General features: G+C 36.3%; 1 protein-coding gene across 8 annotated transcripts in view; it reads right to left on the minus strand.

The window, feature by feature from the left end:
* LOC309704319 (amine sulfotransferase-like) overlaps window positions 1-25,826 on the minus strand; it is a 137,880-nt gene that overhangs the window by 109,844 nt on the left and 2,210 nt on the right. For 2 of the 8 annotated variants that reach the window (XM_082529397.1, XM_082529392.1), the window contains exon 2: window positions 20,870-20,979. The exons of 3 other annotated variants lie outside the window; for them this stretch is intronic. In XM_082529397.1, the coding sequence (XP_082385523.1) occupies window positions 20,870-20,880 (11 nt within the window). In that variant the 5' untranslated portion in view covers window positions 20,881-20,979. Of the gene's footprint in view, window positions 1-20,869; window positions 22,646-23,221; window positions 23,312-25,826 lie in introns of those variants that run through there. 3 more of the 8 variants (XM_082529395.1, XM_082529396.1, XM_082529398.1) reach the window with 3 other exon arrangements.

Genomic DNA, 25,826 nt, shown 5'->3' on the forward strand with positions numbered 1-25,826 from the left:
TTCACACTGCAGTTTCTTCAGAAAATGCACTTTCTAGTTAGTGTGAATGCTTGAAAAGCATTCACAGTATTGTTATTCTAATCTTTATTATTAGTGTGAATGCTTGAAAAGCATTCACAGTATTGTTCTTCGAATCTTTATTATTATATATTCCGTACGTTTTTTGGCATCTAACTCCTTCAAAACCGTTCAACTTAGAAAAACCATTCAAACATCATTAGATTCCTATTCTTTTGGACATGACTGCTTCTACTTTTCTCATTTTTAACATTTATATTTTTAATTTTATTCAACTTTATTCAACAAAAATTTCCCATGTATTTCAATGGGGAGACCCTTCAAATTCTCATTCAACTTACTCATTTTTAAACTCTTACTACTTCCACATACATTGACATAGAGCCACCATTCAAACTTTAAAACGAAGACAAGACATTCAACTATTCAACTTGTATTTATCTTTTCAATATCTATTATACTTTTTCTTCAGTTCCAGTTTAAGTTTCATGATGTTTTTTCACCCGTTTCAGAGTTTATAATGGGTGTGTATGGGACGGAATGTTGGGGCTAGAGTGAGGCAGCTCAACTGCTAGAGTGAGAGGAGCAAAAAAATTAATCTTAAAATCTTTTTTAAAACTGCTGCTGTGTCCGCAGCGTTTGCTCTACAGGTATGATTTTACCCTCAAAACGTAGCCATCGCTGTCCTCTTTCATCCAATGTGTTTACTATTGTCCTAGGTGTTATGGTTCTTTCGTAAATGTCACCAATGCACAGCCTCCTCCCTCCAACTGTTCCATAGACTCTAATGTTAAAATGGCTCAGAAGGTTCGTTTGAAAATCAGAAGAGCATGGTGTCTTTCCACTGTCACCACGTCCATATAATAAACTCAACAGGCATGAAAACTGAGAATTCAGTAGACTAGACATTGCTGTCACTCACGGTGAAAGAATTTTGTCAATACGACCTATACTTTTCATTTGGGAACGATTTGTTTCGGCCTGACTTTTCTGTTCATTTTAAGCAGCAAAAGTGAGGCGCATGTCTGTGTACGTGTGTATGGAGCCATTGGGTGCGGTCACTATAGCAACCAGGCTCACACCTGCCTGCTTAACGAGCTCTGCCTGCCACTGTACCAAGATTCATCTTAAGCACTTCTCTTTCAACTGCTGCTGTGTCCACAGTGTTACAGCCATCATTTTACCCTCAAATTGTCGCCATTATTGTTCTCTTTCCAACACCGTATCTTTCAAAGCTCAGGCATTTAAACTTTTTAAACTGTGTGGATCAAAGTGGAGGGATCACATTTGAGTCATTCAGTGATTCAAAGAATATGACCTTTTAATATTCATTCAGATGTTTTCTGACTCTAAATGTTCTTTTCTCATTTCTTAGGGTTTTCTAATTTACATTTAAAACATTTTCAGTTTTTTTCCAACTCCTTCTTCTGTGTAACCTTCAGCTTTTAGCAGTTCAGCACCTTTGTTTTCAGGTTAAATTCGTTTTTTTTTTTTGTTTTTTTTTAATCTCATTCAATATTTTTAACTCAAAATTCAGCAATTAATTCATTTCAGTGCATACATTCAGATTCAAGCATTCACACTGCAGTTTCTTCAGAAAATGCACTTTCTAGTTATTATTATTATATATTCCGTACGTTTTTTGGCATCTCACTCCTTCAAAACCGTTCAACTTAGAAAAACCATTCAAACACCGTTAGATTCCTATTCTTTTGGACAACACTGCTTCTATTTTTCATATTTTTAACATTTATATTTTTAATTTTATTCAACTTTATTCAACAAAAATTTATAATGTATTTCAATGGGGAGACCCTTCAAATCCTCATTCAACTTACTCATTTTTAAACTCTTACTACTTCCACATACATTGACATAGAGCCACCATTCAAACTTTAAAACGAAGACAAGACATTCAACTATTCAACTTGTATTTATCTTTTCAATATCTATTATACTTTTTCTTCAGTTCCAGTTTAAGTTTCATGATGTTTTTTCACCCGTTTCAGAGTTTATAATGGGTGTGTATGGGACGGAATGTTGGGGCTAGAGTGAGACAGCTCAACTGCTAGAGTGAGAGGAGCAAAAAAATTAATCTTAAAATCTTTTTTAAAACTGCTGCTGTGTCCGCAGCGTTTGCTCTACAGGTATGATTTTACCCTCAAAACGTAGCCATCGCTGTCCTCTTTCATCCAATGTGTTTACTATTGTACTAGGTGTTATGGTTCTTTCATAAATGTCACCAATGCACAGCCTCCTCCCTCCAACTCTTCCATAGACTCTAATGTTAAAACGGCTCAGAAGGTTGGTTTGAAAATCAGAAGAGCATGGTGTTTTTACACTGTCACCACGTCCATATAATAAACTCCACAGGCATGAAAACTGAGAATTCAGTAGACTAGAAGCTGCTGTCGCTCACGGTGAAAGAATTTCGTCAATACGACTTGTACTTTTCATATGGGAACGATTTGTTTCGGCCTGACTTTTCTGTTCATTTTAAGCAGCAAAAGTGAGGTGCATGTCTGTGTACGTGTGTATGGAGCCATTGGGTGCAGTCACTATAGCAACCAGGCTCACACCTGCCTGCTTAACGAGCTCTGCCTGCCACTGTACCAAGATTCATCTTAAGCACTTCTCTTTCAACTGCTGCTGTGTCCACAGTGTTACAGCCATCATTTTACCCTCAAATTGTCGCCATTATTGTTCTCTTTCCAACACCGTATCTTTCAAAGCTCAGGCATTTAAACTTTTTAAACTGTGTGGATCAAAGTGGAGGGATCACATTTGAGTCATTCAGTGATTCAAAGAATATGACCTTTTAATATTCATTCAGATGTTTTCTGACTCTAAATGTTCTTTTCTCATTTCTTAGGGTTTTCTAATTTACATTTAAAACATTTTTAGTTTTTTTCCAACTTCTTCTTCTGTGTAACCTTCAGCTTTTAGCAGTTCAGCACCTTTGTTTTCAGGTTAAATTCGTTTTTTTTTTGTTTTTTTTTTTAAATCTCATTCAATATTTTTAACTCAAAATTCAGCAATTAATTCATTTCAGTGCATACATTCAGATTCAAGCATTCACACTGCAGTTTCTTCAGAAAATGCACTTTCTAGTTAGTGTGAATGCTTGAAAAGCATTCACAGTATTGTTATTCGAATCTTTATTATTATTATTATATATTCCGTACGTTTTTTGGCATCTAACTCCTTCAAAACCGTTCAACTTAGAAAAACCATTCAAACACCGTTAGATTCCTATTCTTTTGGACAACACTGCTTCTATTTTTCATATTTTTAACATTTATATTTTTAATTTTATTCAACTTTATTCAACAAAAATTTATAATGTATTTCAATGGGGAGACCCTTCAAATCCTCATTCAACTTACTCATTTTTAAACTCTTACTACTTCCACATACATTGACATAGAGCCACCATTCAAACTTTAAAACGAAGACAAGACATTCAACTATTCAACTTGTATTTATCTTTTCAATATCTATTATACTTTTTCTTCAGTTCCAGTTTAAGTTTCATGATGTTTTTTCACCCGTTTCAGAGTTTATAATGGGTGTGTATGGGACGGAATGTTGGGGCTAGAGTGAGGCAGCTCAACTGCTAGAGTGAGAGGAGCAAAAAAATTAATCTTAAAATCTTTTTTAAAACTGCTGCTGTGTCCACAGCGTTTGCTCTACAGGTATGATTTTACCCTCAAAACGTAGCCATCGCTGTCCTCTTTCATCCAATGTGTTTACTATTGTACTAGGTGTTATGGTTCTTTCATAAATCTCACCAATGCACAGCCTCCTCCCTCCAACTCTTCCATAGACTCCAATGTTAAAATGTCTCAGAAGGTTGGTTTGAAAATCAGAAGAGCATGGTGTCTTTACACTGTCACCACGTCCATATAATAAGCTCCACAGGCATGAAAACTGAGAATTAGGTAGACTAGACATTGCTGTCGCTCACGGTGAAAGAATTTTGTCAATACGACTTTTACTTTTCATTTGGGAGCGATTTGTTTCGGCCTGACTTTTCTGTTCATTTTAAGCAGCAAAAGTGAGGTGCATGTCTGTGTCCGTGTGTATGGAGCCCTTGGGTGCGGTCACTATAGCAACCAGGCTCACACCTGCCTGCTTAACGAGCTCTCTCTCTCACTCTGCCAAGATTCATCTTAAACACTTCTCTTTCAACTGCTGCTGTGTCCACAGTGTTAAAGCCATCATTTTACCCTCAAAACGTTGTTCTCTTTCCAACATCTTGTCTTTCAAAGCTCAGAGATGTAAACTTTTTAAACTGTGTGGATCCAAGTGGAGGGATCACATTTTAGTCATTCAGTGATTCAAAGAATATGAACTTTTAATATTCTTTCAGATGTTTTCTGACTCTAAATGTTCTTTTCTCATTTCTTAGGGTTTTCTAATTTACAATTAAAACATTTTCAGCTTTTTTCCAACTTCTTCTTCTGTGTAACCTTCAGCTTTTAGCAGTTCAGCACTTTTGTTTTCAGGTTAAATTCGGTTTTTTTTTTTTTATCTCATTCAATATTTTTAACTCAAAATTCAGTAATTAATTCATTTCAGTGCATACATTCAGATTCAAGCATTCACACTGCAGTTTCTTCAGAAAATGCACTTTCTAGTTAGTGTGAATGCTTGAAAAGCATTCACAGTATTGTTATTCGAATCTTTATTATTAGTGTGAATGCTTGAAAAGCATTCACAGTATTGTTATTCTAATCTTTATTATTAGTGTGAATGCTTGAAAAGCATTCACAGTATTGTTATTCGAATCTTTATTATTAGTGTGAATGCTTGAAAAGCATTCACAGTATTGTTATTCTAATCTTTATTATTATTAGTGTGAATGCTTGAAAAGCATTCACAGTATTGTTATTCGAATCTTTATTATTATATATTCCGTACGTTTTTTGGCATCTAACTCCTTCAAAACCGTTCAACTTAGAAAAACCATTCAAACACCGTTAGATTCCTATTCTTTTGGACATGACTGCTTCTATTTTTCTCATTTTTAACATTTATATTTTTAATTTTATTCAACTTTATTCAACAAAAATTTCCCATGTATTTCAATGGGGAGACCCTTCAAATTCTCATTCAACTTACTCATTTTTAAACTCTTACTACTTCCACATACATTGACATAGAGCCACCATTCAAACTTTAAAACGAAGACAAGACATTCAACTATTCAACTTGTATTTATCTTTTCAATATCTATTATACTTTTTCTTCAGTTCCAGTTTAAGTTTCATGATGTTTTTTCACCCGTTTCAGAGTTTATAATGGGTGTGTATGGGACGGAATGTTGGGGCTAGAGTGAGGCAGCTCAACTGCTAGAGTGAGAGGAGCAAAAAAATTAATCTTAAAATCTTTTTTAAAACTGCTGCTGTGTCCGCAGCGTTTGCTCTACAGGTATGATTTTACCCTCAAAACGTAGCCATCGCTGTCCTCTTTCATCCAATGTGTTTACTATTGTACTAGGTGTTATGGTTCTTTCATAAATGTCACCAATGCACAGCCTCCTCCCTCCAACTCTTCCATAGACTCTAATGTTAAAACGGCTCAGAAGGTTGGTTTGAAAATCAGAAGAGCATGGTGTTTTTACACTGTCACCACGTCCATATAATAAACTCCACAGGCATGAAAACTGAGAATTAGGTAGACTAGACATTGCTGCCGCTCACGGTGAAAGAATTTCGTCAATACGACCTATACTTTTCATTTGGGAGCGATTTGTTTCGGCCTGACTTTTCTGTTCATTTTAAGCAGCAAAAGTGAGGCGCATGTCTGTGTACGTGTGTATGGAGCCATTGGGTGCAGTCACTATAGCAACCAGGCTCACACCTGCCTGCTTAACGAGCTCTGCCTGCCACTGTACCAAGATTCATCTTTAGCACTTCTCTTTCAACTGCTGCTGTGTCCACAGTGTTAAAGCCATCATTTTACCCTCAAAACGTCGCCATCGTTGTTCTCTTTCCAACATCTTGTCTTTCAAAGCTCAGACATTTAAACTTTTTAAACTGTGTGGATCCAAGTGGAGGGATCACATTTTAGTCATTCAGTGATTCAAAGAATATGACCTTTTAATGTTCTTTCAGATGTTTTCTGACTCTAAATGTTCTTTTCTCATTTCTTAGGTTTTTCTAATTTGCAATTAAAACATTTTCAGCTTTTTTCCAACTTCTTCTTCTGTGTAACCTTCAGCTTTTAGCAGTTCAGCACTTTTGTTTTCAGGTTAAATTCGGGTTTTTTTTTATCTCATTCAAGATTTTTAACTTAAATTCAGTAATTAATTCATTTCAGTGCATACATTCAGATTCAAGCATTCACACTGCAGTTTCTTCAGAAAATGCACTTTCTAGTTATTAGTGTGAATGCTTGAAAAGCATTCACAGTATTGTTCTTCTAATCTTTATTCTATTTTATTATATTTTATTATTATGGATTCCGTACGTTTTTTGTAATCTATCTCCTTCAAAACCGTTCAACTTAGAAAAACCATTCAAACACCGTTAGATTCCTATTCTTTTGGACAACACTGCTTCTATTTTTCTCATTTTTAACATTTATATTTTTTATTTTATTCAACTTTATTTAACAAAAATTTATAATGTATTTCAATGGGGAGACCCTTCAAATTCTCATTCAAATTCCTCCTCTTTAAACTGTATCTACTTCCACATACATTGACATAGAGCCACCATTCAAACTTTAAAACGAAGACAAGACATTCAACTATTCAACTTGTATTTATCTTTTCAATATCTATTATACTTTTTCTTCAGTTCCAGTTTAAGTTTCATGATGTTTTTTCACCCGTTTCAGAGTTTATAATGGGTGTGTATGGGACGGAATGTTGGGGCTAGAGTGAGGCAGCTCAACTGCTAGAGTGAGAGGAGCAAAAAAATTAATCTTAAAATCTTTTTTAAAACTGGTGCTGTGTCCGCAGCGTTTGCTCTACAGGTATGATTTTACCCTCAAAATGTAGCCATCGCTGTCCTCTTTCATCCAATGTGTTTACTATTGTACTAGGTGTTATGGTTCTTTCATAAATGTCACCAATGCACAGCCTCCTCCCTCCAACTCTTCCATAGACTCTAATGTTAAAATCGCTCAGAAGGTTGGTTTGAAAATCAGAAGAGCATGGTGTCTTTCCACTGTCACCACGTCCATATAATAAACTCCACAGGCATGAAAACTGAGAATTCAGTAGACTAGAAGCTGCTGTCGCTCACGGTGAAAGAATTTTGTCAATACGACTTTTACTTTTCATTTGGGAACGATTTGTTTCGGCCTGACTTTTCTGTTCATTTTAAGCAGCAAAAGTGAGGCGCATGTCTGTGTACGTGTGTATGGAGCCATTGGGTGCGGTCACTATAGCAACCAGGCTCACACCTGCCTGCTTAACGAGCTCTGCCTGCCACTGTACCAAGATTCATCTTAAACACTTCTCTTTCAACTGTTGCTGTGTCCACAGTGTTACAGCCATCATTTTACCCTCAAATTGTCCCCATTATTGTTCTCTTTCCAACACCGTGTCTTTCAAAGCTCAGGCATTTAAACTTTTTAAACTGTGTGGATCAAAGTGGAGGGATCACATTTGAGTCATTCAGTGATTCAAAGAATATGACCTTTTAATATTCATTCAGATGTTTTCTGACTCTAAATGTTCTTTTCTCATTTCTTAGGGTTTTCTAATTTACATTTAAAGCATTTTCAGCTTTTTTCCAACTTCTTCTTCTGTGTAACCTTCAGCTTTTAGCAGTTCAGCACCTTTGTTTTCAGGTTAAATTTGATTTTTTGATTTTTTTTTATTTCATTCAATATTTTTAACTCAAAATTCAGCAATTAATTCATTTCAGTGCATACATTCAGATTCAAGCATTCACACTGCAGTTTCTTCAGAAAATGCACTTTCTAGTTATTATTATTAGTGTGAATGCTTGAAAAGCATTCACAGTATTGTTATTCTAATCTTTATTAGTGTGAATGCTTGAAAAGCATTCACAGTATTGTTCTTCTAATCTTTATTCTATTTTATTCTTCCGTACGTTTTTTGAAAGCCTACTCCTTCAAAACCGTTCAACTTAGAAAAACCATTCAAACATCGTTAGATTCCTATTATTTTGGACATGACTGCTTCTATTTTTCTCATTTTTAACATTTATATTTTTAATTTTATTCAACTTTATTCAACAAAAATTTCCCATGTATTTCAATGGGGAGACCCTTCAAATTCTCATTCAACTTACTCATTTTTAAACTCTTACTACTTCCACATACATTGACATAGAGCCACCATTCAAACTTTAAAACGAAGACAAGACATTCAACTATTCAACTTGTATTTATCTTTTCAATATCTATTATACTTTTTCTTCAGTTCCAGTTTAAGTTTCATGATGTTTTTTCACCCGTTTCAAAATTTATAATGGGTGTGTATGGGACGGAATGTTGGGGCTAGAGTGAGACAGCTCAACTGCTAGAGTGAGAGGAGCAAAAAAATTAATCTTAAAATCTTTTTTAAAACTGCTGCTGTGTCCGCAGCGTTTGCTCTACAGGTATGATTTTACCCTCAAAACGTAGCCATCGCTGTCCTCTTTCATCCAATGTGTTTACTATTGTACTAGGTGTTATGGTTCTTTCATAAATGTCACCAATGCACAGCCTCCTCCCTCCAACTCTTCCATAGACTCTAATGTTAAAATGGCTCAGAAGGTTCGTTTGAAAATCAGAAGAGCATGGTGTCTTTCCACTGTCACCACGTCCATATAATAAACTCCACAGGCATGAAAACTGAGAATTCAGTAGACTAGAAGCTGCTGTCGCTCACGGTGAAAGAATTTTGTCAATACGACTTTTACTTTTCATTTGGGAACGATTTGTTTCGGCCTGACTTTTCTGTTCATTTTAAGCAGCAAAAGTGAGGCGCATGTCTGTGTACGTGTGTATGGAGCCATTGGGTGCGGTCACTATAGCAACCAGGCTCACACCTGCCTGCTTAACGAGCTCTGCCTGCCACTGTACCAAGATTCATCTTAAGCACTTCTCTTTCAACTGCTGCTGTGTCCACAGTGTTACAGCCATCATTTTACCCTCAAATTGTCGCCATTATTGTTCTCTTTCCAACACCGTATCTTTCAAAGCTCAGGCATTTAAACTTTTTAAACTGTGTGGATCAAAGTGGAGGGATCACATTTGAGTCATTCAGTGATTCAAAGAATATGACCTTTTAATATTCATTCAGATGTTTTCTGACTCTGAATGTTCTTTTCTCATTTCTTAGGGTTTTCTAATTTACATTTAAAACATTTTCAGTTTTTTTCCAACTCCTTCTGTGTAACCTTCAGCTTTTAGCAGTTCAGCACCTTTGTTTTCAGGTTAAATTCGTTTTTTTTTTTGTTTTTTTTTAATCTCATTCAATATTTTTAACTCAAAATTCAGCAATTAATTCATTTCAGTGCATACATTCAGATTCAAGCATTCACACTGCAGTTTCTTCAGAAAATGCACTTTCTAGTTAGTGTGAATGCTTGAAAAGCATTCACAGTATTGTTCTTCTAATCTTTATTCTATTTTATTCTGTATTCCGTACGTTTTTTGTACTCCTACTCCTTCAAAACCGTTCAACTTAGAAAAACCATTCAAACACCATTAGATTCCTCTTCTTTTGGACATGACTGCTTCTATTTTTCTCATTTTTAACATTTATATTTTTAATTTTATTCAACTTTATTCAACAAAAATTTCCCAAAATTTCCCATGTATTTCAATGGGGAGACCCTTCAAATCCTCATTCAACTTACTCATTTTTAAACTCTTACTACTTCCACATACATTGACATAGAGCCACCATTCAAACTTTAAAACGAAGACAAGACATTCAACTATTCAACTTGTATTTATCTTTTCAATATCTATTATACTTTTTCTTCAGTTCCAGTTTAAGTTTCATGATGTTTTTTCACCCGTTTCAGAGTTTATAATGGGTGTGTATGGGACGGAATGTTGGGGCTAGAGTGAGACAGCTCAACTGCTAGAGTGAGAGGAGCAAAAAAATTAATCTTAAAATCTTTTTTAAAACTGCTGCTGTGTCCACAGCGTTTGCTCTACAGGTATGATTTTACCCTCAAAACGTAGCCATGGCTGTCCTCTTTCATCCAATGTGTTTACTATTGTACTAGGTGTTATGGTTCTTTCATAAATGCCACCAATGCACAGCCTCCTCCCTCCAACTCTTCCATAGACTCTAATGTTAAAATGGCTCAGAAGGTTCGTTTGAAAATCAGAAGAGCATGGTGTCTTTCCACTGTCACCACGTCCATATAATAAGCTCCACAGACATGAAAACTGAGAATTAGGTAGACTAGACATTGCTGTCGCTCACGGTGAAAGAATTTTGTCAATACGACTTTTACTTTTCATTTGGGAGCGATTTGTTTCGGCCTGACTTTTCTGTTCATTTTAAGCAGCAAAAGTGAGGTGCATGTCTGTGTGCGTGTGTATGGAGCCCTTGGGTGCGGTCACTATAGCAACCAGGCTCACACCTGCCTGCTTAACGAGCTCTCTCTCTCACTCTGCCAAGATTCATCTTAAACACTTCTCTTTCAACTGCTGCTGTGTCCACAGTGTTAAAGCCATCATTTTACCCTCAAAACGTCGCCATCGTTGTTCTTTTTCCAACATCTTGTCTTTCAAAGCTCAGAGATGTCAACTTTTTAAACTGTGTGGGTCCAAGTGGAGGGATCACATTTTAGTCATTCAGTGATTCAAAGAATATGACCTTTTAATATTCTTTCAGATGTTTTCTGACTCTAAATGTTCTTTTCTCATTTCTTAGGGTTTTCTAATTTACATTTAAAACATTTTCAGTTTTTTTCCAACTCCTTCTTCTGTGTAACCTTCAGCTTTTAGCAGTTCAGCACCTTTGTTTTCAGGTTAAATTCGTTTTTTTTTTGTTTTTTTTTAATCTCATTCAATATTTTTAACTCAAAATTCAGCAATTAATTCATTTCAGTGCATACATTCAGATTCAAGCATTCACACTGCAGTTTCTTCAGAAAATGCACTTTCTAGTTATATTTTATTATTTTTCCGTACGTTTTTTGAAAGCCTACTCCTTCAAAACCGTTCAACTTAGAAAAACCATTCAAACATCGTTAGATTCCTATTATTTTGGACATGACTGCTTCTAATTTTCTCATTTTTAACATTTATATTTTTAATTTTATTCAACTTTATTCAACAAAAATTTCCCATGTATTTCAATGGGGAGACCCTTCAAATTCTCATTCAACTTACTCATTTTTAAACTCTTACTACTTCCACATACATTGAGATAGAGCCACCATTCAAACTTTAAAATGAAGACAAGACATTCAACTATTCAACTTGTATTTATCTTTTCAATATCTATTATACTTTTTCTTCAGTTCCAGTTTAAGTTTCATGATGTTTTTTCACCCGTTTCAGAGTTTATAATGGGTGTGTATGGGACGGAATGTTGGGGCTAGAGTGAGGCAGCTCAACTGCTAGAGTGAGAGGAGCAAAAAAATTAATCTTAAAATCTTTTTTAAAACTGCTGCTGTGTCCACAGCGTTTGCTCTACAGGTATGATTTTACCCTCCAAACGTAGCCATGGCTGTCCTCTTTCATCCAATGTGTTTACTATTGTCCTAGGTGTTATGGTTCTTTCATAAATGTCACCAATGCACAGCCTCCTCCCTCCAACTCTTCCATAGACTCTAATGTTAAAATGGCTCAGAAGGTTCGTTTGAAAATCAGAAGAGCATGGTGTCTTTCCACTGTCACCACGTCCATATAATAAACTCCACAGACATGAAAACTGAGAATTTGGTAGACTAGAAGCTGCTGTCGCTCACGGTGAAAGAATTTCGTCAATACGACTTTTACTTTTCATTTGGGAACGATTTGTTTCGGCCTGACTTTTCTGTTCATTTTAAGGAGCAAAAGTGAGGTGCATGTCTGTGTCGTGTGTATGGAGCCATTGGGTGCAGTCACTATAGCAACCAGGCTCACACCTGCCTGCTTAACGAGCTCTCTCTCTCTCTCTCTCTCTCTCTGCCAAGATTTATCTTAAACACTTCTCTTTCAACTGCTGCTGTGTCCACAGTGTCACAGCCATCATTTTACCCTCAAAACGTCGCCATCGTTGTTCTTTTTCCAACATCTTGTCTTTCAAAGCTCAGAGATGTAAACTTTTTAAACTGTGTGGGTCCAAGTGGAGGGATCACATTTTAGTCATTCAGTGATTCAAAGAATATGACCTTTTAATATTCTTTCAGATGTTTTCTGACTCTAAATGTTCTTTTCTCATTTCTTAGGTTTTTCTAATTTACAATTAAAACATTTTCAGCTTTTTTCCAACTTCTTCTTCTGTGTAACCTTCAGCTTTTAGCAGTTCAGCACTTTTGTTTTCAGGTTAAATTCGGTTGTTTTTTTTTTATCTCATTCAAAATTTTTAACTTAAATTCAGTAATTATTTCATTTCAATGCATACATTCAGATTCAAGCATTCACACTGCAGTTTCTTCAGAAAATGCACTTTCTAGTTATTATTATTTTTTCCTATTCCGTACGTTTTTCGCCGACTATCTCCTTCAAAACCGTTCAACTTAGAAAAACCATTCAAACACCATTAGATTCCTCTTCTTTTGGAATGGTGTGCTTCTATTTTTCTCATTTTTAACATTTATATTTTTAATTTTATTTAACTTTTTTCAACAAAAATTTCCCATGTATTTCAATGGGGAGACCCTTCAAATTCTCATTCAATTCACTCATTTTTAAACTCTTACTACTTCCACATACGTTGACATAGAGCCACCATTCAAACTTTAAAACGAAGACAAGATATTCAACTATTCAACTTGTATTTATCTTTTCAATATCTATTATACTTTATCTTCAGTTCCAGTTTAAGTTTCATGATGTTTTTTCACCCGTTTCAGAGTTTATAATGGGTGTGTATGGGACGGAATGTTGGGGCTAGAGTGAGACAGCTCAACTGCTAGAGTGAGAGGAGCAAAAAAATTAATCTTAAAATATTTTTTAAAACTGCTGCTGTGTCCGCAGCGTTTGCTCTACAGGTATGATTTTACCATCAAAACGTAGCCATGGCTGTCCTCTTTCATCCAATGTGTTTACTATTGTCCTAGGTGTTATGGTTCTTTCATAAATGTCACCAATGCACAGCCTCCTCCCTCCAACTCTTCCATAGACTCCAATGTTAAAATGTCTCAGAAGGTTCGTTTGAAAATCAGAAGAGCATGGTGTCTTTCCACTGTCACCACGTCCATATAATAAACTCCACAGGCATGAAAACTGAGAATTCAGTAGACTAGAAGCTGCTGTCACTCACGGTGAAAGAATTTTGTCAATACGACTTTTACTTTTCATTTGGGAACGATTTGTTTCGGCCTGACTTTTCTGTTCATTTTAAGCAGCAAAAGTGAGGTGCATGTCTGTGTGCGTGTGTATGGAGCCATTGGGTGCGGTCACTATAGCAACCAGGCTCACACCTGCCTGCTTAACGAGCTCTGCCTGCCACTGTACCAAGATTCATCTTAAGCACTTCTCTTTCAACTGCTGCTGTGTCCACAGTGTTACAGCCATCATTTTACCCTCAAATTGTCGCCATTATTGTTCTCTTTCCAACATCTTGTCTTTCAAAGCTCAGGCATTTAAACTTTTTAAACTGTGTGGATCAAAGTGGAGGGATCACATTTTAGTCATTCAGTGATTCAAAGAATATGACCTTTTAATATTCTTTCAGATGTTTTCTGACTCTAAATGTTCTTTTCTCATTTCTTAGGTTTTTCTAATTTACAATTAAAACATTTTCAGTTTTTTTCCAACTCCTTCTTCTGTGTAACCTTCAGCTTTTAGCAGTTCAGCACCTTTGTTTTCAGGTTAAATTCGTTTTTTTTTTTTTGTTTTTTTTAATCTCATTCAATATTTTTAACTCAAAATTCAGCAATTAATTCATTTCAGTGCATACATTCAGATTCAAGCATTCACACTGCAGTTTCTTCAGAAAATGCACTTTCTAGTTATATTTTATTCTGTATTCCGTACGTTTTTTGTAATCCTATAACTTCAAAACCGTTCAACTTAGAAAAACCATTCTAACACCGTTAGATTCCTATTCTTTTGGACAACACTGCTTCTATTTTTCATATTTTTAACATTTATATTTTTAATTTTATTCAACTTTATTCAACAAAAATTTATAATGTATTTCAATGGGGAGACCCTTCAAATCCTCATTCAACTTACTCATTTTTAAACTCTTACTACTTCCACATACATTGACATAGAGCCACCATTCAAACTTTAAAACGAAGACAAGACATTCAACTATTCAACTTGTATTTATCTTTTCAATATCTATTATACTTTTTCTTCAGTTCCAGTTTAAGTTTCATGATGTTTTTTCACCCGTTTCAGAGTTTATAATGGGTGTGTATGGGACGGAATGTTGGGGCTAGAGTGAGACAGCTCAACTGCTAGAGTGAGAGGAGCAAAAAAATTAATCTTAAAATCTTTTTTAAAACTGCTGCTGTGTCCACAGCGTTTGCTCTACAGGTATGATTTTACCCTCAAAACGTAGCCATGGCTGTCCTCTTTCATCCAATGTGTTTACTATTGTACTAGGTGTTATGGTTCTTTCATAAATGTCACCAATGCACAGCCTCCTCCCTCCAACTCTTCCATAGACTCTAATGTTAAAATGTCTCAGAAGGTTCGTTTGAAAATCAGAAGAGCATGGTGTCTTTCCACTGTCACCACGTCCATATAATAAACTCCACAGGCATGAAAACTGAGAATTCAGTAGACTAGACATTGCTGTCACTCACGGTGAAAGAATTTCGTCAATACGACCTATACTTTTCATTTGGGAGCGATTTGTTTCGGCCTGACTTTTCTGTTCATTTTAAGCAGCAAAAGTGAGGCGCATGTCTGTGTACGTGTGTATGGAGCCATTGGGTGCAGTCACTATAGCAACCAGGCTCACACCTGCCTGCTTAACGAGCTCTGCCTGCCACTGTGCCAAGATTCATCTTAAGCACTTCTCTTTCAACTGCTGCTGTGTCCACAGTGTTACAGCCATCATTTTACCCTCAAAACGTCGCCATTATTGTTCTCTTTCCAACATCTTGTCTTTCAAAGCTCAGGCATTTAAACTTTTTAAACTGTGTGGATCAAAGTGGAGGGATCACATTTGAGTCATTCAGTGATTCAAAGAATATGACCTTTTAATATTCTTTCAGATGTTTTCTGACTCTAAATGTTCTTTTCTCATTTCTTAGGTTTTTCTAATTTACAATTAAAACATTTTCAGCTTTTTTCCAACTTCTTCTTCTGTGTAACCTTCAGCTTTTAGCAGTTCAGCACTTTTGTTTTCAGGTTAAATTCGGGTTTTTTTTTTGTTTTTGTTTTTTTATCTCATTCAATATTTTTAACTCAAAATTCAGCAATTAATTCATTTCAGTGCATACATTCAGATTCAAGCATTCACACTGCAGTTTCTTCAGAAAATGCACTTTCTAGTTAGTGTGAATGCTTGAAAAGCATTCACAGTATTGTTCTTCTAATCTTTATTCTATTTTATTTATTATTCTGTATTCCGTACGTTTTTTGTAATCTATCTCCTTCAAAACCGTTCAACTTAGAAAAACCATTCAAACACCGTTAGATTCCTATTCTTTTGGACATGACTGCTTCTATTTTTCTCATTTCTAACATTTATATTTTTAATTTTATTCAACTTTATTTAACAAAAATTTATAATGTATTTCAATGGAGAGACCCTTCAAATTCTCATTCAAATTCCTCCTCTTTAAACTGTATCTACTTCAACATACGTTCACATAGAGCCTCCATTCAAACTTTAAAACGAAGACAAGACATTCAACTATTCAACTTGTATTTATCTTTTCAATATCTATTATACTTTTTCTTCAGTTCCAGTTTAAGTTTCATGATGTTTTTTCACCCATTTCAGAGTTTATAATGGGTGTGTATGGGACGGAATGTTGGGGCTAGAGTGAGACAGCTCAACTGCTAGAGTGAGAGGAGCAAAAAAATTAATCTTAAAATCTTTTTTAAAACTGCTGCTGTGTCCGCAGCGTTTGCTCTACAGGTATGATTTTACCCTCAAAACGTAGCCATCGCTGTCCTCTTTCATCCAATGTGTTTACTATTGTACTAGGTGTTATGGTTCTTTCATAAATGTCACCAATGCACAGCCTCCTCCCTCCAACTCTTCCATAGACTCTAATGTTAAAATGGCTCAGAAGGTTCGTTTGAAAATCAGAAGAGCATGGTGTCTTTCCACTGTCACCACGTCCATATAATAAACTCCACAGGCATGAAAACTGAGAATTCAGTAGACTAGAAGCTGCTGTCGCTCACGGTGAAAGAATTTTGTCAATACGACTTTTACTTTTCATTTGGGAACGATTTGTTTGGGCCTGACTTTTCTGTTCATTTTAAGCAGCAAAAGTGAGGCGCATGTCTGTGTACGTGTGTATGGAGCCATTGGGTGCGGTCACTATAGCAACCAGGCTCACACCTGCCTGCTTAACGAGCTCTGCCTGCCACTGTACCAAGATTCATCTTAAGCACTTCTCTTTCAACTGCTGCTGTGTCCACAGTGTTAAAGCCATCATTTTACCCTCAAAATGTCGCCATTATTGTTCTCTTTCCAACACAGTGTCTTTCAAAGCTCAGACATTTAAACTTTTTAAACTGTGTGGATCCAAGTGGAGGGATCACATTTTAGTCATTCAGTGATTCAAAGAATATGACCTTTTAATATTCATTCAGATGTTTTCTGACTCTAAAGGTTCTTTTCTCATTTCTTAGGGTTTTCTAATTTACAATTAAAACATTTTCAGCTTTTTTCCAACTTCTTCTTCTGTGTAACCTTCAGCTTTTAGCAGTTCAGCACTTTTGTTTTCAGGTTAAATTTGGTTTTTTTTTTTATCTCATTAAAAAAGTTTTAACTCAAAATTCAGCAATTAATTCATTTCAGTGCATACATTCAGATTCAAGCATTCACACTGCAGTTTCTTCAGAAAATGCACTTTCTAGTTATTATTATATATTCCGTACGTTTTTTGGCATCTCACTCCTTCAAAACCGTTCAACTTAGAAAAACCATTCAAACACCGTTAGATTCCTATTCTTTTGGACAACACTGCTTCTATTTTTCACATTTTTCACATTTATATTTTTAATTTTATTCAACTTTATTCAACAAAAATTTATAATGTATTTCAATGGGGAGACCCTTCAAATCCTCATTCAACTTACTCATTTTTAAACTCTTACTACTTCCACATACATTGACATAGAGCCACCATTCAAACTTTAAAACGAAGACAAGACATTCAACTATTCAACTTGTATTTATCTTTTCAATATCTATTATACTTTTTCTTCAGTTCCAGTTTAAGTTTCATGATGTTTTTTCACCCGTTTCAGAGTTTATAATGGGTGTGTATGGGACGGAATGTTGGGGCTAGAGTGAGAGAGCTCAACTGCTAGAGTGAGAGGAGCAAAAAAATTAATCTTAAAATATTTTTTAAAACTGCTGCTGTGTCCACAGCGTTTGCTCTACAGCCACCATTTTACCCTCAAAACGTAGCCATCGCTGTCCTCTTTCATCCAATGTGTTTACTATTGTCCTAGGTGTTATGGTTCTTTCATAAATGTCACCAATGCACAGCCTCCTCCCTCCAACTCTTCCATAGACTCTAATGTTAAAATGGCTCAGAAGGTTCTTTTGAAAATCAGAAGAGCATGGTGTCTTTCCACTGTCACCACGTCCATATAATAAACTCCACAGGCATGAAAACTGAGAATTCAGTAGACTAGACATTGCTGTCGCTCACGGTGAAAGAATTTCGTCAATACGACTTGTACTTTTCATATGGGAACGATTTGTTTCGGCCTGACTTTTCTGTTCATTTTAAGCAGCAAAAGTGAGGTGCATGTCTGTGTCCGTGTGTATGGAGCCATTGGGTGCGGTCACTATAGCAACCAGGCTCACACCTGCCTGCTTAACGAGCTCTCTCTCTCACTCTGCCAAGATTCATCTGAAACACTTCTCTTTCAACTGCTGCTGTGTCCACAGTGTTACAGCCATCATTTTACCCTCAAAACGTCGCCATCGTTGTTCTCTTTCCAACATCTTGTCTTTCAAAGCTCAGAGATGTAAACTTTTTAAACTGTGTGGGTCCAAGTGGAGGGATCACATTTGAGTCATTCAGTGATTCAAAGAATATGACCTTTTAATATTCTTTCAGATGTTTTCTGACTAAATGTTCTTTTCTCATTTCTTAGGTTTTTCTAATTTAAAATTAAAACATTTTCAGCTTTTTTCCAACTTCTTCTTCTGTGTAACCTTCAGCTTTTAGCAGTTCAGCACTTTTGTTTTCAGGTTAAATTCGGGGTTTTTTTTTTTATCTCATTCAAGATTTTTAACTTAAATTCAGTAATTAATTCATTTCAGTGCATACATTCAGATTCAAGCATTCACACTGCAGTTTCTTCAGAAAATGCACTTTCTAGTTAGTATTGATATGCACTCATATTTCAAATCACATAGCAATAGTACATTCATGTAGTTGTAAAAAACATAACGATAAATCAAATCAAATCACTTTTATTGTCACATCACAAGTGCAGGTACACTGGTACAGTACATGCAAGTGAAATTCTTGTGTGCGAGCTTCACAAGCAACAGAGGTGTGCAAAAAATACAATAACATAAAACAAGTAAAATATAAGAATGGCTAAATCTGAGAGTAATAAATATATGTACAATATAAGAGTGTATGCATTACTGGATGTGTATACTAAATATGTTTTTCTACGTGTGTGTGTGTGTTTATGTGTGTGTGTATACATATTTTACAAATTAAATAGAGTAAACAATAAATAAAATATCTAAAATATACAGAGGTTGGTAGTTGGATATTGTGTAAAACAAGTGGCATTTATATACAGTGTGGAGTGCATAATGTTGAAGTTCCTGGCCTGGTGGAAAAAGCTGTCAGTAGTAATATAATGGCACTTTTTTTTGCTCAGGACCTTCTTGCTGTGCGGCCACAGTGCTAACCACCGTGCCACCATGCTGCCAAATAACAGGTATCCCTTTAGAAATAAACAGTGATCTGGTCTAACCCTTATACATATAAAGACTCTTTCATCATTTGGAACATCAACAGAGTGACCTAAGGAACACAGACACCTCTAACTAAGGAGTGCATGATGACGTCGGTATCAACCATCACGAACAGCTGGAACATCATCCAAGCCACAGCCGCTCTAGGTACGTCTACAGGTGTATGCACCCGATGCACTCATCGTAAAAAGCAATGCTTGCAACCCATCACCTGGTGATGTTGGCGCTAAACGCCTTTCTACAGGAAACATGCTACGGATGTCGAACAGCTCATCCCAGTCAGGTGCAACACTGCTGTTTGCTCGAACTGCCCGAATATTACTTTGACACCTACTACGACGATGTGATGCTGAGGCTCAAGACATTCCGATTCATCCCCACCATATGCCTGTTTGTACGCGCATACACAAACGATGGGACTAAAACACAATTCAGCAGGATTGCAGAACACACCATGACTGAACTGAGATCATCACAACATATAGTATGTGCAATTAACGACAATATTGCACAGCTGATAGAAGCAAGTCATTATGCCCGTTGTGTTAAACCAGCCATGCTTCGCATGATTGGTAACTACTGGGTTGGGAGATACCTGGTTTAATGTATGCTGTTCAGTATTCATTGTCTGTGTGAATGAAATAAAAAGACATGTTAACACCAACATCTTAGTCATTTTTGCTTATACGACTTTGCTTATACAATACAGAAAAGCAACAATACAGCTTGTTTCTCTGCTCCAAGACATCAGAGGGCCTTTCACACGGTAAGCATGTCTGTTATACCCAGTGCATAAATGTCTGTATGTCGGCGCTGATTATTCAAACCCTGTTTAAAATGTGATACATATGTTGTCCAAAAACAATTCCTCTAAATTTGCAAAGTTACTGATTTAAAAATATATTTTCGAATTTTTAGTTGCATGTCAAACATATGATAGACTCTTGAGCATGTTTATATAGCTACATTCACAATGGTATAACCATGCTAAATAAAAGATGCCCAAGCACCAATGCACTCTAATGCAAGCCTCTAAACTGTATGTTGATAAGTGCATGAAGTGTACCTCTACCTCTATAGCTGAAAACAGTTTGTATCTGCACTCTGAAGGTCTGCTGAATTGTTTTTAATATGGCACTTTTTTATGAACTGCAGATGATGAAATCCTCTTTATTGGAGATAGTGTCCTTAAGCTACTGTTGCTCATACTTACTGAGTTCCCTAGCTACCTCCTTACTATGTCAGTAAACGTTTTGAAAAGGAAAGTGTTGTAGATTTAAAGAAACAACCCAATTGAAGCAAAGGCAAAAAATTGGAATGAATTTTATGTGACCACTCATATTAAAGTCAACAACAAGTGAAAATCCAAAAACGGCTCCAATCCTTTATATTAATGATCTCCCCCTCTCTCTCTCTCTGTGTGTGTGTGCCCTCACAGAAGGAAGTTCACAGCAGGAGCTTTTCTCAAACGCATTACCAATCAGTTTTTTTACAAGAAGTGTAGTTCATACAACAATAAATGGTAAATGGCCTGTATTTATATAGTGCTTTTACTAGTCCCTAAGGATCCCAAAGCGCTTGATCCATCACAGCTGATTTAAATGGATAAATTACCTTCTCAACATGTCTTGAAGTTCTCCAGAGGCCTGGTAATGAACTAATCATGTGATTCAGGTGTGTTGACCCAGGGTGAGATGCATTTGAAGTGGTTAATCCATTAGGGTCTGGAAAAAATAAACATAAAATCCTGGCAGTGTACATGACTCTAGGTGAGATCTTACCACATAACCGGTCCTCTGTTGATGCAATGCAACTTGTTCTGCTTTCCAAGGACACTGACTTCAAAACTTTTGTCCATAACAAAGTTTTTTCCAGTCTTATTGCAGACCTTAAAGATATGGAAGAGACAGGGGTTCTGGTAGAGGATGGAACCATAATGAAGGCAGCTTTGATAGCCATCTTAGGAGACAATCTGGGCTCCCACTGCATAGGTGGTTTCACTGAGAATTTCAGCTGCAGCAAACATTTTTGCAGATAATGCTTAATTGACAGGGAAAGCTTTATCAATGATCCACTATCACTTGGACAAAAAAGAACAGCTGATAACTATAAAGACAGTGTTGAGGTCCTATCTACAAGTTACCACTTGGTTGTGAATGGAATTAAATTTGACTCTGTGTTTAATTCACTGAAGTCTTTCCATGTGTGCTCTGGGTTACCTCCATGTTTGGGCCATGATTTATTTGAAGGAGTGGTTTCCAGTGACTTGTCGCTTTGTATTGATACCCTTGTGCAAGTGGAAGGGCATTTCACATACAACCAGTTAACAGAGGTGTGGACTCGAGTCACATGACTTGGACTCGAGTCAGACTCGAGTCATAAATTTTATGACTTTAGACTTGACTTGAAAAAATGTTCTAAGACTTGTGACTTGACTTGGACTTTTACACCAATGACTTGGGACTTGAATTGGACTTGAACTGGTTTACTTGAAAAGACTTGATATTTCACCCCAAATATAAAATTTAACATGCATATTATATAGAGATTGAAAATGTGACGTCATTCACGGGTAGAACCGCAAAGGATTCTGGGAACTCGTGGCAAGCGGTACTAGCGCACGCAGGCTTTCAATTAAAATCAGTTATACAGCGATAAAAAGAAACACAAAAATGTCAAGAAGCTGTTGTATTATTAACTGCAATAGCCGGTCGCATGACAGCCACGGGAAGCCGACGGGTAAAGAGATCGGTTGTTATCGGATTACGTCGTGGAAGAGAAATTGTTCGAGCCATGTTTCCGAAGTAACAAAGAGGCGACTGGATTGCAGCCATTCAAAGATCAAATATAACGTCCTAGAACACTCCAGCTCACAGGTTAGTCTGCTCCAAGCATTTACACAAAGGTCAGTCTGCTGTTGTAGTTAATGCGTCATTTTTCTTAACATAATTGGTGATATAGGTTACAAGCAAGTCTGGCGCTGAACAGAAATTGTCGCGCTATGCTCCTTTATTTATTGTGCATAAATAGTAAATTGTCCTGACACAATATTGCGTTTCGCTTCTGTTATTATGGTACACTGACAAAAACACATACTTTTATTCACAGGATAAAACAGGTTTTTTGTATCACTAATTGCCCAGTACGATTACAGCATACAATATTATTGTCACTGCTACATTTCTGTGATGCTACCAGAAATTATTTCCACTACTAATTAATTACCGTTGAGCTCAAAGGTTATATTAATAAACGGTTAACGAATGTGTATTTATGACGACGATTTGTGAGACTGGTAAACTTATGATACGTACGATGGTCTTTACTTTCTACACGGTGCATTTCAAGGTCCTGCACCCATCCGTCGGTAAACAGTACCTGGGCTTGTTGCAGTGACCTGAAGTTACTAAACTTCATGAGTGTATGCACTCACTCCAAGAACCGTATGATTATAAATATGCATATAAATATGGTACGATGAGATAGCTGACTTCATCTAACTAGCAAATGTTTTCCAGGCTACGTTGGTGATACAGTTTTTTTTAATATGTATGATATTTTTGTCATGCGATTTTAAAGCTGGTCCTACAACCGCATCCAAGAATAACATGCAGCGTATCTCAGAACTGTCGGTGAAAATTATTCTTGGAGCTAAGTTTAATTGAGCTGCATTTTAAAGAGGTGCAATTTCACAATTTGTGTATATTTTCTAAGTTCACTATTTTGTATGTGTTGAGAAAAACACAGATTTTAAAATTACATGGTCTAATATTTACATTTAGCATATAACTGCAACATTATTTTTTCGTTTGTTTTTTTTAAAGACTCGAAAGGACTTGAAATTCAAAGTTTCAGACTTGTGACTTGACTCGGACTTTTACACCAGTGACTTGAGACTCGACTCTGACTTGCCTGACATTACTTGAGACTTGACTTGAGACTTGAGGATAAAGACTTGAGACTTACTTGAGACTTGCAAAACAATGACTTGGTCCCACCTCTGCCAGTTAAACAGAGCAATTGTACAGTTCAAACACGTAGGAAGTGATGCTTTAAGTAAGCCATGTGGGGTGAAAACAGGGCAGAGGCTGGGGGAGTTCAGCAGCACAGAACTGGTGTCTTCTGCGACTTCTGCCTCTGTACATTGGTGGAAAGATAAAACATCCTGTGGATAGTGAGGTTTGGTAGTTATGCCTTAAACTTAGAGACATTGTTGATCTTGTATGTTCCCCCAAAATAAGTCACAATGACATTGCCTACCTAAAGATACTGATAGAGGACTATATACATCTGCGACACAGTAGGTTTCCTGACAAAGCTTTAAAAGCTAAACATCACTATTTGTTACATTATGCAGAGCTTATCCTTCACTTTGGACCACTCATTTGTTTGTGGACCCTTAGATTTGAGAGCAAGCACTCATATTTCAAAGCATGTACAAAAACAGTGCACAAGTTTGTCAACTTATGCAAGACTGTGACAGAACGGCATCAGTTACTGCAGTCCTACCTCTCAGTGAGCCAACTGTTTCCACCTACAGTTCAAAGAACTGTCATTCAAGAAGCTGTGGCAAAAGCAGGCTGCACTAATCAGACCACTTTGGATGTGTCAGCAGTTGTCTACAAAGGTACCAAGTATGTCGAAGGCTATGTTTCCATTGTAGATGACACTGATGATGGCTTGGTTTTTGGGAAGATAGCTGTTATACTTGTTAATGATTCTGAATTGTACTTTGTGCTCGAGTTGCATCACTCAGTACTTCTCACTGACCTTGGACTTCACTACTTACACTTTAATTGTCACATGTATTGGCTCACCCTACAAATCAATGAACTCAGTCCACAAAGCAAGATCAGGGTTCAGTGCAGGTCAGTCAAGTTCCTTCACACCACACACGCTCATCCATGTCCTTGTGGACCCTGCTTTGTGCATTGATTTGGTGGTGTGAGCCAGTATTTTGGACAAAGTTTATATAAAGGCAGAAGTGTGGGGCTTGATATTATATTTATTACAATTCAGTTTATTTGTAAGGTGCCAACTTCACATTGTAGGTTTAAGACCCTACAAAAAATAACTAAGAAAACCCAACACTTGAGTATATGTTGTCTGGCATGATATGGATATGACATAATATCGTTATTGTTTGTACAACCATCTGAGAAAATACATGTATTACATAGTTTAGTAAAAACAAGTGCTTCCTCAATGAAAATATGTTTTCAGTTCTTTTCAGTTTTTGACTTTGGAAATGTGTATTTCTGCAGAGGAAAATCAGAACAGAAATGAAAAAGTGGTGTGAAGCACATGAATTATATTTTGTGTGTGTGTGTGTGTATATATATATGTGTGTGTGTGTGTGTTTTTATATAAAAATACATATAAATGAATAAATGATACTTTTTTTTTTCATACAATACAATTTTTTTTGGAACCCTCCAGTCTCTTACAGTATGTTACTGTTTCCTGAAATTACGGTAAATTACAACCTGCTCAACAGTAAATGACCGCCTGTAGGAACACGGTATCCTCTAACAGAGATGAATATTTTTGGTACTGATGATGCGTGTTAACGGTAAGTTACTGGTAAATATGTTGCAGTTAATTACCTTGCAGTGGGCTTACAGTGACATACCATGAATAAACGGTAGTATACCAATTTCTTAATCACTGTATGATGTTACTTTGTTGACGTAATTTACGACATAACGACATAAAAAAAAAAGCTACAGTGCGTTACCATAATTTGTCCAAGAGTATTATACCACAAGAGCAAAAAACTGTATCATCCTGCAGAACGGTAAGATATCGTAACACGGCGTCACCGTATGACGCTGGCAACAGTGACGCCAATATGTTACCACAAAGTGGAGACAAAAAGTCTAACACTGTACTATAGGAATCTGTATTTAAAATCAAATCTTATCAGAATTCTTGCTTGAAAATTTGAGTGCTGCATCCAGAATGAAACCTGTATTTAAGACTCAATGCTACTGAACCAACCAGAAAGCCAGTGCCAAAAACAACGCGAGTGCACATTTGCACTGTTTGAATGTGACTCTCAGATTAAGAAATGTGTTAAAATGTGTTACACTAAACACAAGCAGTACAGAAGAAAAGGTTGATCCAATCAAAAATATATTATTGTGAATGTAATATTGTAAATGACGGACATTGAACAACTGGTTTTACAGTTGTTCAATATGGGAATATTTCAGAGAAGTAGAATTTCTCTATCACGCATCTTATGAAGGACTTCATATCACCAATGCAGGCAACTCTACTTGAAATAGAATAATTAGCTATGGCACAGACAGAACTGATAAGATTAAGTCAGCAAACAGTACTATAAGGAGGAAATCATAAACCTAAAAAGAAATTTAACTGGTAAGAAAATCATTCAACAGTCCAAAGCATTCTCATATTGCTGACCTGATCTCAAAGCATATTCACCAAAAAGTCTAGATGCATGCTCAGCCCTTCAGTTAAGGAAATCTCTAAAAAGTTGATTCTCTTCATCAGGACGTAGCATTTTCAAATTTGCATAATGATTGAAATTTCAGTCATTATGCAA

This window comes from Aulonocara stuartgranti (genome assembly GCF_965226115.1).
Source record: "Aulonocara stuartgranti genome assembly, chromosome: 4".
Taxonomy (NCBI): Eukaryota; Metazoa; Chordata; class Actinopteri; order Cichliformes; family Cichlidae; genus Aulonocara; species Aulonocara stuartgranti.